The sequence below is a fragment of the Xenopus laevis genome, chromosome 5L (genome assembly GCF_017654675.1).
Source record: "Xenopus laevis strain J_2021 chromosome 5L, Xenopus_laevis_v10.1, whole genome shotgun sequence".
In the NCBI taxonomy this organism is placed as follows: domain Eukaryota; kingdom Metazoa; phylum Chordata; class Amphibia; order Anura; family Pipidae; genus Xenopus; species Xenopus laevis.
This window is the reverse complement of record NC_054379.1, coordinates 13,195,226-13,209,416: the sequence shown is the minus strand read 5'-3', so window position 1 is coordinate 13,209,416 and position 14,191 is coordinate 13,195,226. Positions and strand designations below refer to the sequence as shown.

The 14,191-nt window shown below is 39.7% G+C and overlaps 1 protein-coding gene across 1 annotated transcript in view; it reads left to right on the top strand.

Annotated features, from left to right (window-relative positions):
- Positions 1 to 14,191, top strand: part of ush2a.L (Usher syndrome 2A (autosomal recessive, mild) L homeolog) — a 442,265-nt gene that overhangs the window by 315,929 nt on the left and 112,145 nt on the right. The window contains exons 51-52 of the mRNA XM_041562401.1: positions 11,012 to 11,235; positions 13,470 to 13,686. Of these exons, the coding sequence (XP_041418335.1) occupies positions 11,012 to 11,235; positions 13,470 to 13,686 (441 nt within the window). The remainder of the gene's footprint in view (positions 1 to 11,011; positions 11,236 to 13,469; positions 13,687 to 14,191) is intronic.

Genomic DNA, 14,191 nt, shown 5'->3' with positions numbered 1-14,191 from the left:
GCACTATTGAATGAATGTTCTGGCTGTGCCTTTATCAAAGGTTTTAATATCTGATCAAAATCTATGGTGCAACTGACTGGTTGAGCTGACTGCAATATCTATATAGATATATATATATATATATATATATATATATATATATATATATATATATATAGATATAGATATAGATATATATATATAACTGACTTAACTAGGTTATTGGAAGGCACAGTGCAGTTGCTAATGTGCAGGTTGCCTTCATGGGGGAACAGGGGGTACTGCACTCAGGGGGGCCATGTCAGAGGGATTCCTAAGATAGAAAAGCACATTCTGTGGCTCTAAAAAGGAGTGAGGCTTGTGAAGGAATGGTTTGTCGTCAGGGATTTGGCAAAATTGAGTCCATGGATTGTGGCTGGACAAATGGGGCGGGAAAGTGATGTGGGGGCTAGTAATATTGGGGAAGTGGGATTGTGACAACACAGGGTTGGACAGTGAATCTAGTTGTGCGTAGGACTATAACTTTATGAGTAGTGATAAGCAAAATTTTGTCTAAAAATGACGCCCATAAGCTTCAATGCATTTTGGGGATTTTTCGTCATATCGCAAATTTTTGTCGAAGTGAAACGTGTCTGAATTCGCCCATCACTAGTTATGAGCCACACAGTTGGCTAATATTTAGCTGGGTTTTACAATTCTAAAAACTCGGCAGGAGATTTTGATCCAGAAAGCCTCTTGAAGAACTTGGCTGGTCGGTTCAAAACTGAAAAGGTGGTGACCCAAGGCAGTAGAAACAGGAATCACTGGCCGTCGAAGGCAGGTGCAAGCAGGGACTAGTCCTTGCGTGTTTATTTAGCAGAAAGTGCAGACAGACAGATAGATAGATAGATAGATAGATAGATAGATAGATAGATAGATAGATAGATAGATAGATAGAAGGTATCCCAAATATATTAGGGTGCTCTTAGAGTGTAATTACTAGCATTCTTATATTTTGCACTTTTTTATTTCTTAAAGGAGAAGGAAAGGCATATTTAATGGGGAGTGCCAAAAGTTAGGCACCCCCAAGTGATTGTATACACTTACCTCACACCCCGGGCTGGTGCTCTTAGCAGGAGAAAACTGCACTGGTTCGGGGGTTCTTCCAGTGAGCACCATGGAATGATTGCTTCCTTCTTCTTTCTTCAAATTTCCTGGGGCAGACGCATGTGCAGATGAACGAAATAGCTGACTTCTTCTTTAAAATTCGGCTGAAAGAGAAGGAAGTTGATCGTTCCGTGGTGCTCGCTAGAATAACCCCCAGGCCGGTGTAGTTTTCTCCTGATAGGAGCAGCAGCCCAGGGTTTGAGGTTAGTATATACAATAACTTGGGAGTGCCTAACTTTTGGCATTCCCAAGTAAAAAGCTCCATCCCTTCTACGTTAAATAAAGTTCTAGGAAATGAAGAGGGACACAGGAGGCATCAAAGCAGGTTCAAGTTAGAGCCTTCTATAATCCAAGCTGTAGAAGGGGCTGGAGAAATGACACTATTATTTATCACGTTTTAATCAGCGGGTCAGACACACTTAACATAGGTTTGAGTCTTGTCTCAGCATCCTGTTTTATTGGTCAACTTATATATTCTCTTTGTGCACATCCAACTTATAAACAATAAGCACTCTGGGATGTTGGATAGTTGATCCCAATATGTGGGCTGCCCCCACCCCCTGCTCGCTTGGGGCAGTGGCAGGTGGGGCTCAATCTTAAAGCCAGTTGGAATAAGATTTGTGAAGAATGATTTGTTCTCCAAGATACAGCTGAAAGCCCAGCTTGAAAGCCCGTTTCTGTCTTATTTAGAAATTAAAGGGCACCAATCATGACCAAAATCATTTACTAAGTAAATACACTATGTGAAAGTTCGAGAAATTCGATTTTTAAAACAGTTAGAATTGTTTGTATAATGTAAATGATCAGCTCACTATACCTTCTGCAAGATCTCCCCTATCTCCACTGCAGTTCTAGCTGAGGCAGGCATCTTGGATTTCACTGGCTCCTCCTACCTATATCTTCCCAGCCAACTGCAGCTCTGAAATCTCGCACATGCTCAGTTCAAATTCCTTGTTTGCTTATCAACCCTTCTAAGCTATTTTCAAATCAGCCAAACCTGTGTGTTAGCTGCTGTACAGTAGTGCTGCCACCTGCTGGAAGTTAGCAGGTGGCAGCACTTCTAGTGGATACTTCTAGTGGAGGAGTTTACTAAAACAAGGCATTCTGGGTAGAATACTCAAAGCAGTGTTACAATCTGAGCATGCTCCTGAAATTTGCACATTAGAGTCTCTGTTAGAGTCTCAATATGGCCTCCCTCAGTGAAAGAACCCATTTGACAAAGTAAGGAATTTTTTTAAAACCTGCAGTTTTTTCAAAAAACTATATATGTAGTTTGATTAAACGTGTTTAGCTTGTACTGGTCAGATTGTTAATATGTGTTTGATTTTGGCTGTGATAGGTGCCCTTTAAGAAAAAAAGCACGCTGTAGACACCTTGACCACATCATTGCCAAACAAGGTGTTCTCATTGGCTTCTTTTCCAATTGCAGAGATACAGCTATACATGATAACCCATACTGATATACTGTAGGACAAATGGACCAAGTGGAATAAACACATCAGGGTTCTACATAGAGCCTGTATCAACCTGGTGGTTGTACTCCCTCATTATGGCCCCATTAGTAGTCTCCCAGTTAGTTTTGTTGCATCCTTTTTAAAGTATTAAAACCCAAAGAAGAACATGCAGAGTCATACTGTAGGTGCCACCGGCATTTTCAATGAACTTCATAGCCAATGGCACAGTAGCTCTGATACAGTTCTTGAACCAAAAGCCTACTATTAACATTACAAAAACCGCTCATTTCATTAAAGCTGACTAAAATAAAATGAAAGAAAATTGCAAAAATAAAAGCACTTAAAATTTTGTAGGGCGGTTCTTTTTCTTTAACGTGTTAAGAAAAAAGACCATATTTAGTAAATACAGAAAGAAATGCACTATATTTTAAATATTCTATTACTTTCTCCATTAAGTTATTTATTATTAAATAAAGGGACACACAGAGACGTACTGGTGAAGACAGCTGACTAATCTGTTAAATTTCTGTTTATGAAGTCCCAGTGATTTTTATGACACAGTATTCAGGTTTCGTGGAACAAGGACAATTAAAAAACTCTTCTCTTTTAGTATCCTATTTTACCCCAATGCCTACATCCTAAAACCTGCTGTTCCCACAGCTGTGATTCCCAGATCGGCAATACCTGTAAAATAAGCTTTCCAGCCAATGTGTCTAAATAGTGTATATTAGGCACCGGCTTAATATTCTGTAGGGCTTATGTGCTGGCTGGGAAGCTTATGCAGTTTAATTCTAATGCTTCCTTTAAACCATTGGTTTTACAGATTTATTGAATTAGTCATTCATCAGCCAGCTGTGTTTATACATTCCTTCAGTTCTGTGATGAACATTAAATAATTGTTGGCAGGATTGCAGGAAAACGGCTTTCTCTTTTTTTTTTCACCAGAGATATATGTTATGTCCTTGACTTTCCTGATGAAATGTTTCTCAATACAGGGACTGATTTCATATCATGTATTACAGGACACAGGGAAGAAATGGGAAGACTCTAGTCATTGGGTCTGACGCATGTAACCTGGGCTTGATTCATGTCTCAGCTTCTTGTTGGGCAACTTACACATTCTCTTTGTTCACCACCAAATTATAAACCATAATTCCTGATGGTTGTAGGGCAGTTAATCCCAAAATGTGGGACTGCCCTTCCCCCCTTGGATGGCTTGGAGCAGTGCCAGGTGGGGCTCAATCTTAATGTCAGTTAGAATAATAATTGGGAAGAATGGCCATTTGCTCTCCTAGATACACCTGAAAGCCCAGCTTGAAGGTGAGTTTGGATGAGATTTGAGTGTGTCTATGTATTCTCAAACTATGGCTGAATGCCTTGACCTTATCATTGCCAAACAAGGTGTTCTCATTGGCTTATTTTCCAAGTGCAGAGGTACAGCTATACATGATAACCCATACTGATATACTATAGGACAGATGGACCAAGTGGAATAAACACATCAGGGTTCTGCATATTTCTGATTTCATGAGCTAAGTGGGGCCCTGACCAAATGTTGGGCTATCAAGAAGGGTCCTGGCAAAAGGTTGAACCTCCACAGAGAGGTTGAACTGAAAAATGTTTGACAACAGCTGCTGTAGGAGTAATGCCACCATGCTGGAAATAGTAAAAATATTAGCATTCAAGAAAAGTTTTATGTCACAGCAAGAGCTATAAATAAGAAGTTATAAGGAAAATATGATATACTCATCAGCCAGTTTATGGTTTTGTAGGATATCAAATAGTGGTGACAAAACAACAAGAGGCGCCAATGATACCATTCCCATCAGTAGGGGTCCCCAACCTTTTTTACCACTGAGCCACATTAAAATATCAATTAAGTTGGGGAGCAACACAAGCATGAAAAAAAGATCTGTAAGGGGTGTAATTGGTTATTTGGAAGTTCTTATGTTGGCTGGCAGACAACAGGTAGGTCTGTTTGGCAGTACACATAGCCTTTATGCCTCCAAAACTTGCTTCCAAATCAGAAATACAAAAATGAGCACCTGCTTTGAGGCCACTTGGAGCAACATCCATGGGGTTGGTAAGCAGCATGTTGCTCACAGGCCACTGGTTGGGGATCACTGCCCTACATTGTTCTTAAGCCATGTCTGATTTACTGTTCGTCTAGAATAGTATAACAGACAAACAACTGGGATTTGCTTTTTTACATCTTAGATTTTATTCAGAGAATAAATATCATTGTACAAGACAAAGAAGACTTACACAAAAGCCAACAATAATTCAGGGTACAACTGGCTGATACATTCCTCATCATTCATCTTTTTAGGATTTTATCTTTGTTGAAATCTGTTTTGTATTAGCTTTTAGCCTTGTGGTCCAAATCATAGAAAACCCCAAGTCTCATCTATTCATCATTTTTTCATACCTATGATCATTTCACATGTCCATGTAGGAACATGTCTTATAAACTGTGCCCTACTCTGTTTCTGTGTATCTTGCCTTCTATCAGTTAGCCTATTGATGTACCACATGACCATAAAATACTTTTTCTGAATTATGGCTAATATAGTTCAATGTTCTTCATTCAAGATAACAGATCCCATGCCCATTTTCCTCTGCTGAATGCCGCCTATAATTTAAATTTCAACAATATTTTTCTGCGGGTCTCAATAACTTAAGCAATGCTACTGCCTGTCCATGTTTCTTCTGGGGATGTGAGCTTGTGATCCACAATTAAATTTTAAGACCAGACAATACAACAAATTGTGGTGGGAATGGAGCATTTTGTATTTGTTTGGCCTCACCCTTCCCTTCCATGAACAAGGTTTCTTACAGTTTTCACCAATAGATAATGTCATGACATAGCCAAGGAGAATGTACATAAAATAAATGTTGTCTGTGGTGTTTCTCTTCTTCCTTAATCATTTTATCATCCCTCTATCATTCTTTATCATACTAGGACAAAAAGAACTTTTCTTCTAGTAAAAGATTGTCCTAAAGTCCTACAAGGGATCTCCCTACTCTGAAAAGAACTAAGGCAAAGGGTATCACCCTCCTTACATGTTTGTGGTACTTTGTGCCTTTATATTTGTCTTAGAACTTAGAGATGACTTCTGTTATCTTGTAGCAGACATCAAGAAATATGGATGACAAGAGGCAGTGGTGATCCACCAGTGGTAGATCTTTCATATGTGCTCCTAGTTTTACTTCATTTTTAATCTAGACAAAATTACTTTTTACAGATATTTTATGAGCATTTTGCTATAAAAAAAAAATGTATCGCCTATATGGATATTTCTTGATAAATAATTTTTAGGGATGCACCAAATCCAATATTTGGGATTCTGCCAATCCCTGAATCCTTCATGAAAGATTCAGCTGAATACAGAACTGAATCTGAATCCTAATTTGCATATGCAAATTAGGGTCAGGAAGGGGAAAAAGTGGGACAACATTTTTCACTTACTTGTTTTATCATGAAAAGTTATGTGATTTCCCTTCCTGCCCCCAATTTGCATATGCAAATTAGGATTTGGATTTGGTTCGGCCAGACACGAGGATTCGTCTGAATCCGAATCAAGCCGAAAAAGGCCAAATCATGGCTGAATCCTGGATTCGAGCATCCCTAATAATTATTCCATCTAAGAAATATGGCAATTTAAAACATATTGTATATGCGCCTGTTTCAAACCTTATGCGGGTTGTGATGATTCTTTTTTTTCTTAGTATTAGGATAATTCCTATTGATTTATCTTTTTTTTCTTTTTCTGAAAGCAATGCATGATATGCTGTCAGCTAAGAATTGTGTCTTTTTCCCCAGCACAAATAAATAAATAAATATAAAAATAAAACACCCCCTGTGTTCCAGATCAAATGTCAAGCACAGCAGTACATGTGATAGATTAGGCAGGGGTCAGAAGCTATGCAATGCAGTTATACAAGACTGTCTACCTCGGCAATTGCAGTTCATTCATGCTGAAGTGATGCACTCTGGGAATTACGACCAAACTCTACTCTGCAACATCTGCTCCCCCTAAGTGAGTTAGTGCACGTCAGACATCTTTATGTCAGAATTTCGCAGTGATGGATGCAGTCTTCAGAAAATGCTGCATAAAAATCTGGTGTGCCGTTCGGGCCATTAAGTGAAATTACTATTTAAATTAATGGCGCTGTCACAGTTTATCTGTGCAAAGAATGAACGCTGATTAGGGTATTAAGTAATTAGCAATTTATCACACTGGAACAAGGTTGATAATAATTAAAGAAGTAATGGTTTACCAAAGAAACTAGAAAGGGAGTCACTTCTTGTTATGTGACTGAATTCTTGGCTAAAACATCTAATTCTGTCAAAGAGGGGATTTTGTGAGAAATGCCACATCTTTTTTTTTTTTCTTTCCCAAGCTACAACAGTTCATTATCAGAATTTGAGTTTTCCTGTCAGACGTCCCTTAGAGCTATCAGACTAGTGTTTATGAGTTTTTGAATTAGGTCACTCTGTATATGATTTATTGCTTGAAATGTGCCATAAGTGTAATGACATTTAGGAACAACAAATATCAAAATGCTCCACTTCATTGTCAAAGAGGCTTCCTCTCTAAAAATTATTGAAGAAGGACTTTTCAAGACTTTGTCTAATACAAAGAGGATGTGGTTTTTGTGTAGCAAGTAGTGGGTTATACTTATATACACCTATGTTGTAGTTCCTGAGCTATGGTATTGAGCTTGGAGCTGTGGTGGGGTGGACCTGAATGCAAGTTAACATGGCCATACATAAGTAGGGCCCAACAATCAGATCACAACGAGTAGAATGAGGTATCGGATCAAGGACTGCTTCAAAAAACCAATCCCATCCCCAATCCAATGTGATTTTTAAACCCGCCTGATCAACATCTGCCCCACTTTTGGCCAGATATTGATCGAGGAAGCCTGTCTGAGGCAGGGCCGGCCCAGACCCGATCTCCTGATCTGCCGGAACCAAAAGAAAGCAATTATGTACAGAGTGCGTGTATGCCGTGCGCCCATGTTCATACATTTGCGCGGGGGCCCCAGAACTTTGGAACCTGGTGGGCCCCCAATGCTCCAGTCCGACCCTGGTCTGAGGGCCCCATACACTTCCCAATAAATTGCCAGCTTAATCTGTTGGCAGCTTATATCTGCTTGTGTACGGAGGCCTGTAGGGTGAGATTTGGTAAGATTTTGTTCTCCATGATACATCTGAAAGCCCAGCTGAAAAGTCCATTAGGATGACATTTAGGGTGAAACTGATGTAATTACTTTGATAATCTTAGAATTATGGGAGAATGGTTACAACACCAATGTTTTCCAATATCTGTAGCCTCAGCTAAGGTTTAGCTAAGGTCTACCTGACCTAAGTTTGGGCCTCCAAGATAGGACTTTAAAACCACTGCCCTGCACCACAGATTTTAGTAGATAATTGTTTTCTGAAATTCCCAAACCCAGCTGACCTATCTAGGGCAAGTTTAAAGATTAGCTTCAGCCAAGTAACCAATCATATGGTCACCTTGATTAAAGCTAATGGTCACTTGTTACTATAGAGGTCATATGCTTACTGCATCACAGTGTGCAAATGTGCCACAGGCAGTGGATAGAGAAATATAGCCATGGTTTTTTTTTTTTTATTACCCACAATGCAGCATTTTCCCCCATAATTCCAGCGTCATTACGTTTTCTAGGGGCAGTTACACCCGAAGATATTGAGACCAATGATCGATGCAGTTGCTCTTGCATTTTGACGCAAATTGTTCTGAAAATGTCCCAGTCCAGTTGGCTTCATTTCCAAAATTAAGTTTAAGAGTGACATTCATGCTCTGTTCAATGTGATGATTTACACAGGCTGCTGTGGGAACCCTGGAGGTATCGCCTGGTTTCTTGGTGGCAGTAGCTCCAGGGTTCTGCGGCAAGAGGTGCAACTGCACTCCCAGTAGACAAGACCAAGTTTTGCTAAAGGGAACTATGCGGAAGGGCAAGGAGCACATTTTTTAAACAAGTGCCTTTAATGAATGGGATTTTTTCATTAAACTGCGGCCAATTTAGTAGCCCTGTCACTGTGCTTGTGGTCATAAATTAACCCTTATGTGTTACTAGATTGGTGCAAACTAACAAATTCATTCAGGGTTGGACTGGGTCATCTGGGGCCCACCAAAACTATGACTGAAGGGCCTTCTTCCCAACACCTAGGGGCAAATTCCCTAACCAGTGAAAGTTTGCCAGCTACGGTATCACAGCCATCGCAACACTTCTCCAGGCGTAAATTCGCTAGGACAACGGCAATTCACTAAAGTGTGAAGTTGCGTCCAGAGCGCCGAACGCTAGCGAATTTTCGATAGCGTTACTTCGGCAAAGCGAAGATGCGCTAGCATTGCCTAATTTGCATAAGGCGGGAAATGATAAAGTTACATGGACGTATATGTTGCAGCAAATACATTACATTACACAAGTCCAGGGAACCTTAATAAATAAAATAGAGTTGTTATAATGCCCTACACATGAGCTCAGTGTATAGTTTATGTTCCATATGTTATAAAATCAAGGTGGGAACCCTGTTACCCAGAAAAAAATGTAAGGACCGTTGTAGGCTATCACTCAGAAAAAAAGAAGAAAAAAAAGCATTTTTTTGGGACTGATCTGAGCTGGCGAAGGCAAGACTGGCGAATGAAGTAACGTTCAGTAAAATCCACATCTTAGTGAATTTGCGGAGTTAAGTCCGTTCGTCAGAGTGAAAATTCGAAGCAACGCTAGCGTCTATCTCTTTCACTAGCGAAGTGACACCTGCACCCCAAGGTTTCAAAATGACGCCACACTGGCGAATTTTCGCTAGTGTTAGTCATCTGCCCTTTAGGGAATCTGCCCCTTGGTGTCCAACCATAGCCCCTAGCATTTTTTTGGGTGCACTGCTTACCTCCTCCAAAATTTGCCTGTACTGGTTCTGTGTGGGGGAGAAGCTATGAACTGGGCAGGGGAACAGGCTGGGTTGATGGGGTCCATAAGGCCTGGGGATCACCGAATTTTTTCCTGGAATCCCGGCACTACGTTAATTAAACGGTTAATAAAAATCTAATCAGAGATTTGCAGCATGCAAGCGTTTTAATGATGTCATGGGGAATCAGATCCAATTTCTCCGTGTGCATTTTCTTGTAGAAGATCAGGGACACAACTGTGGATCAGACTGATAAGACAGGATTCCTCCTGATGTGGTTTGACGTATTTGATTAGAATAAACAATGCCTCATGCTATGTTCCCTGTTTCTAGTCATCTTCAGCCTCCCTCCTGATACTGATAATTCCCTGGGCATATTATGTATTCTTATTCTAAGCTACCAAGCCTGCAGAGTATCACAATATAGATGTTTTTGTGCACCAAACCATTGTCCTCCACATATGTGCATTTATATATGTATTAAGATAGACCATCTGTCATTTAATTTGTGTGTGACAAATTACATTTGCCACAATGGAAGCATAAGGGGCAAATCTGAAGTATTGTCACCATCTTGCAAGTTCTTTACATGCAGATAAGTTGCGCGCTTTTATATCTTTTCCTACTCATTATCATTACTCTTACCCATACACGACATCGCGTTTTATTGAAGTATCTCAATAATATCAGGTAAAATGGGAAGAAATTAGGGACCGAGAAACAGTAGGTTTGACTGAAAATGTGTTACAGAAGAGTGTGCCAGATATGAACTGTCCTGCTGTTTGACTCATCAAGAAAGTGAGGGGATGGGAATAGCATTTGCCAATAAACGCACCGTATTTTCCCTTAATTACCGTGATCTTCAAAGTAACAGCAGCTGTCATTTTCCTGTTTTTTTATTCTGTAGGTGGTACAGAATAAATAAAGTCATATACCCAGTGCTTAAACAAAAAAAAACATTTTAATGCAGTTGTTTAACAATTAAGCTGGAAATAAAAAGATAAATAAGCTACAAAATGATTGCCGAGTGTAAAAGGCAACCTGTCACTATTGGATAAGGCAAGGTATTGCTAGAATAGGGCTAGGGCAATTAATGAACTATATAAATAAATACAAAAAAGAGATAAAGGAGACCAATTCCATTTTGGCTCAGATCATCGTGTGTCAATGTTTCAAAGTCAGGGAAACCCTATAATTCATTAAAGGTACTTCCTCTCAAACACGTTCCTTGCACTTCCGTATAGTTGCAGCGATCACCACTGCGTCCATGCAGCCTCCTATGCTAAATCATGTTGAAGGGAGTCTATTGACACTGTAGAACCCTGGGCAATGATTCCTGGGTCCCCACAGCAGATGTTCCAATAGCCATATCAGACACTCCCAGTTCACAAACATAATTTAAATGCCTATTACCACCTCTTGACTCTTTCACTTCTTTCATTTGAGTATTCCAGTTACCTGAATACCAGAGAGTGTTTTTGTATTGTTGCAGGGATGGTTTGCTGTGGGACAAAATACATCAATGGTTCCGAATTTATCTGCTGTTTGGGTTCCAATGGGAAATTTAAAGTACACTTGAAACCTCCCAATCAAGCACCACTGAAATGCTGCGAGACGGAATTGATATCAGAGGAGAAAGAGTGCTGCAATGGGCTCGGATATGACCCAACTTTGTATGTGTGTTCCAGCAGGGTACCAGAAGAAATTTCTATCGAGGTAATTCGAATATGAATATGTTTACCATCAATGCAGGAAATATAGAAGAGCACAGAGACCAATGAATAGTGATGGGCCAATTTGCGCCGTTTCGGCGAAAAATTTGCGAATTTCGCAAAATGACAAAAAATTTGCGAAGTGGCGCCAGCGTCTCGTTTTTGACACCGGCACCCGTTTATGACGCCGGCGCCTGTTTTTTTTTCGCCGGCGCCCGTTTTTTGCGCGATTCGCCTGGCGAATAAATTCGCCCATCACTACCAATGAAGAAAGAAAATGCCATTCTATCATTCTCCCTGCCCCCTTTCTTACTCTAAGTACCATCCTCTCACCTCGTTACTTCTCCAGACCATAAGTCACTCTTTTGTCCTCACCACTATTACACTTTGTGTTCTCCCCAAACTCTTTATGTTATGCCTTTTTTCAAACTCCCATGTGGTTGTTAAGTTGCTGTAGATTTGGAACTTGTGGAGGCCTGTTTACTAAAGATCGACTTTTAGTGGTATTGGAGCTTTTTGAAACCACGATTAAACTCTGTTTCTCTAAAATCCCAAATGATATGAAAGTTATTAAAAGATCTGAATATACAGTAAAAATACAAACAGAAATAAATGCTGAACGATCCGAAAAAAATATGAATACAGGTATGGGACCTGTTATCCAGAATGCTTGGGACTTGGGGTTTTCCTGATAACGGATCTTTCAGTAATTTGTGTCTACATACTGTACCTTAAGTCTACTAGAAAATCATGTAAACATTAAATAAACCCAATAGGCTGGTTTTGCTTCCAATAAGGATTAATTATTTCTTAGTTGGGATCAAGTACAAGCTACTGTTTTATTATTACAGAGAAAAAGGAAATAATTTTTATGATTTTTATGATCCGGATAACGGATCCCATACCTTTATCTCTAAAAGTCTGCATGGTTAATAAAAGGTTTAATAGGATTAGCACAGCTCTAATTGACTTCTATGTGTCCTCTACTATTTTTACTTGGTGCAGTTTTTTGTGTTTTTTACACTATAAATGTCGCGTATGGTTTCCTAAACTCGTGCAACAGGTGGAAGGCAGAGGTGAAACCAATCAGTAAACGCAATACAAAGTTAGGATGCATAAGAAAAGTCAAATACAGGCAAAGGTCAGTTCAGGCAGCAATACAGGAGTAGTCAAGAACAGGCAGGGGTCAAGGAACAGAGAAACAGACTAGAAGCACACCTAGGAACTAAAAGAAATAGACCTACATTGAGTGATGTGAATTGGAACATGGTGCGTTTAAATATTTGAAATTAGCTCCAAGCACAATGACGTCACGGGTCACACTGAAAAAGAAGGTGCTCGTGCATAGAAGAGGAGGTGGCGGGCCTCCCAGGTATCATTACAATAAATCACACATTTTTAGAGAAATAAGAAAAACATTTTTAGGGAAAGATATGATTCGTGAAAAAAAAAAGGAAATCCGAATTTTAGTAAATCGGCCTCTTAATCTCCATCAGTCTTGTGACAGCTTTGGCACTCACTTTTCTTGGACTAGATTGCTAGAAATACACCCCTCTTCTCAGTGTTGGACGTGCCCACCAGGGTACCAGGAAAACTCCCGGTGGGCCCAGGTGGTAGTGAGCCCTCTTATTTCTAAACATTTGGCCTATTTCATGGTCATTCCCTATTTCTTTAGGGGGAAAATGCTTAATAATGGGAGAATATTGTAAGTATATAAAAGACTAGGAGAATAAAAAGGTTACGCGAGTAGAGGAAGAATAATAGTTGGAAAGGTCCACTGTTTTCTGATGGGCTCACGGTTTTAGGTTTTCTGGTGGGCCCCTGGCATCCCAGTCCGACACTGCCTCTTCTTGAACCCCAATCTGGTTGTAACGTGATCCTGCACTACAATATATACAAGAACAGCTGACACTAACAAAAAAAGGAGATCAACCCTTTTTTAGGGTGGGGGAATGGTCCCCACTTCAAGCATCTATGGAATCTATTTTATATAGTTTAATATATAATTACATCCTAGCCAATTTTACTGAATCCACATACTGTAGCTCATTCTGTAGTTCTAATTTCCATGCTGCTCAGATTGGACCAACTGAATCCCTAAGTCTCTGGGCAGGACAAGTAACCCATAAGAAAATGTGCATTTTTCAGGCTTGAGTTGACTTGTCTTTCGTTTTTCATTTTTTGTTTTTTAATTATCCTTGTTTGTTTCTTTGTTTTTTTTCTTTTCTTTCTTTTTAGGAAGAAAAATGCCATTCACGTGTCCTTTGTCCCATATCAATGCTTTTCACGGCATACTGTGGTCACTGTAATTTTAACCCCGATACTGAATCTTGTTTCTTGAGAAAAGGTTCAGTGAACCAATGCAACAACATTATTAAACAAGAGGATGGTTTCTGTGCCATGGAAGGAGAAGACATTATATATACCGGAGATGCTAATACATTCAGCTTTACGGGTATTTATAACCCTAATTATTCATATTTCAGGGAAAGAAGGAGAGTTCAGGGAGAGTTGTTATAATTTTGAGTGTTATAGTCACTCTGGGACTTTTATTAAAGTGAGCCTGTCACCCAAGATTTTCTTCATGGCAAATGAAAGTGAGCCAAACATCATCTATATATTGTGTTGGGATTTATTCTCTCCAAGCATGAATGGGTTTGTAATAAACGAAGTGTATGTGATATCATTCAATGTAGATTTCCTGATTTAACCTTCTAATTAGCTGAAGTCAGTGGGGAGATGATGGGAGTGCACTTCACTGACAGCTACAATGAGAACCAATCATTGGCTCGCTAACAGAGCTAAACAGTTATTCAGGGTCAGATTGTATCTAAAACCATAATCAGAAGTATAAAGTAGCTCTGTGGGTTCTTCAGTAACTAGAAGTGGTACCTCTAAATCAACTGGTATTGCCAAGTAATGTTTCATGATATGACAATGTTTCACCACCCCTTCCAAGG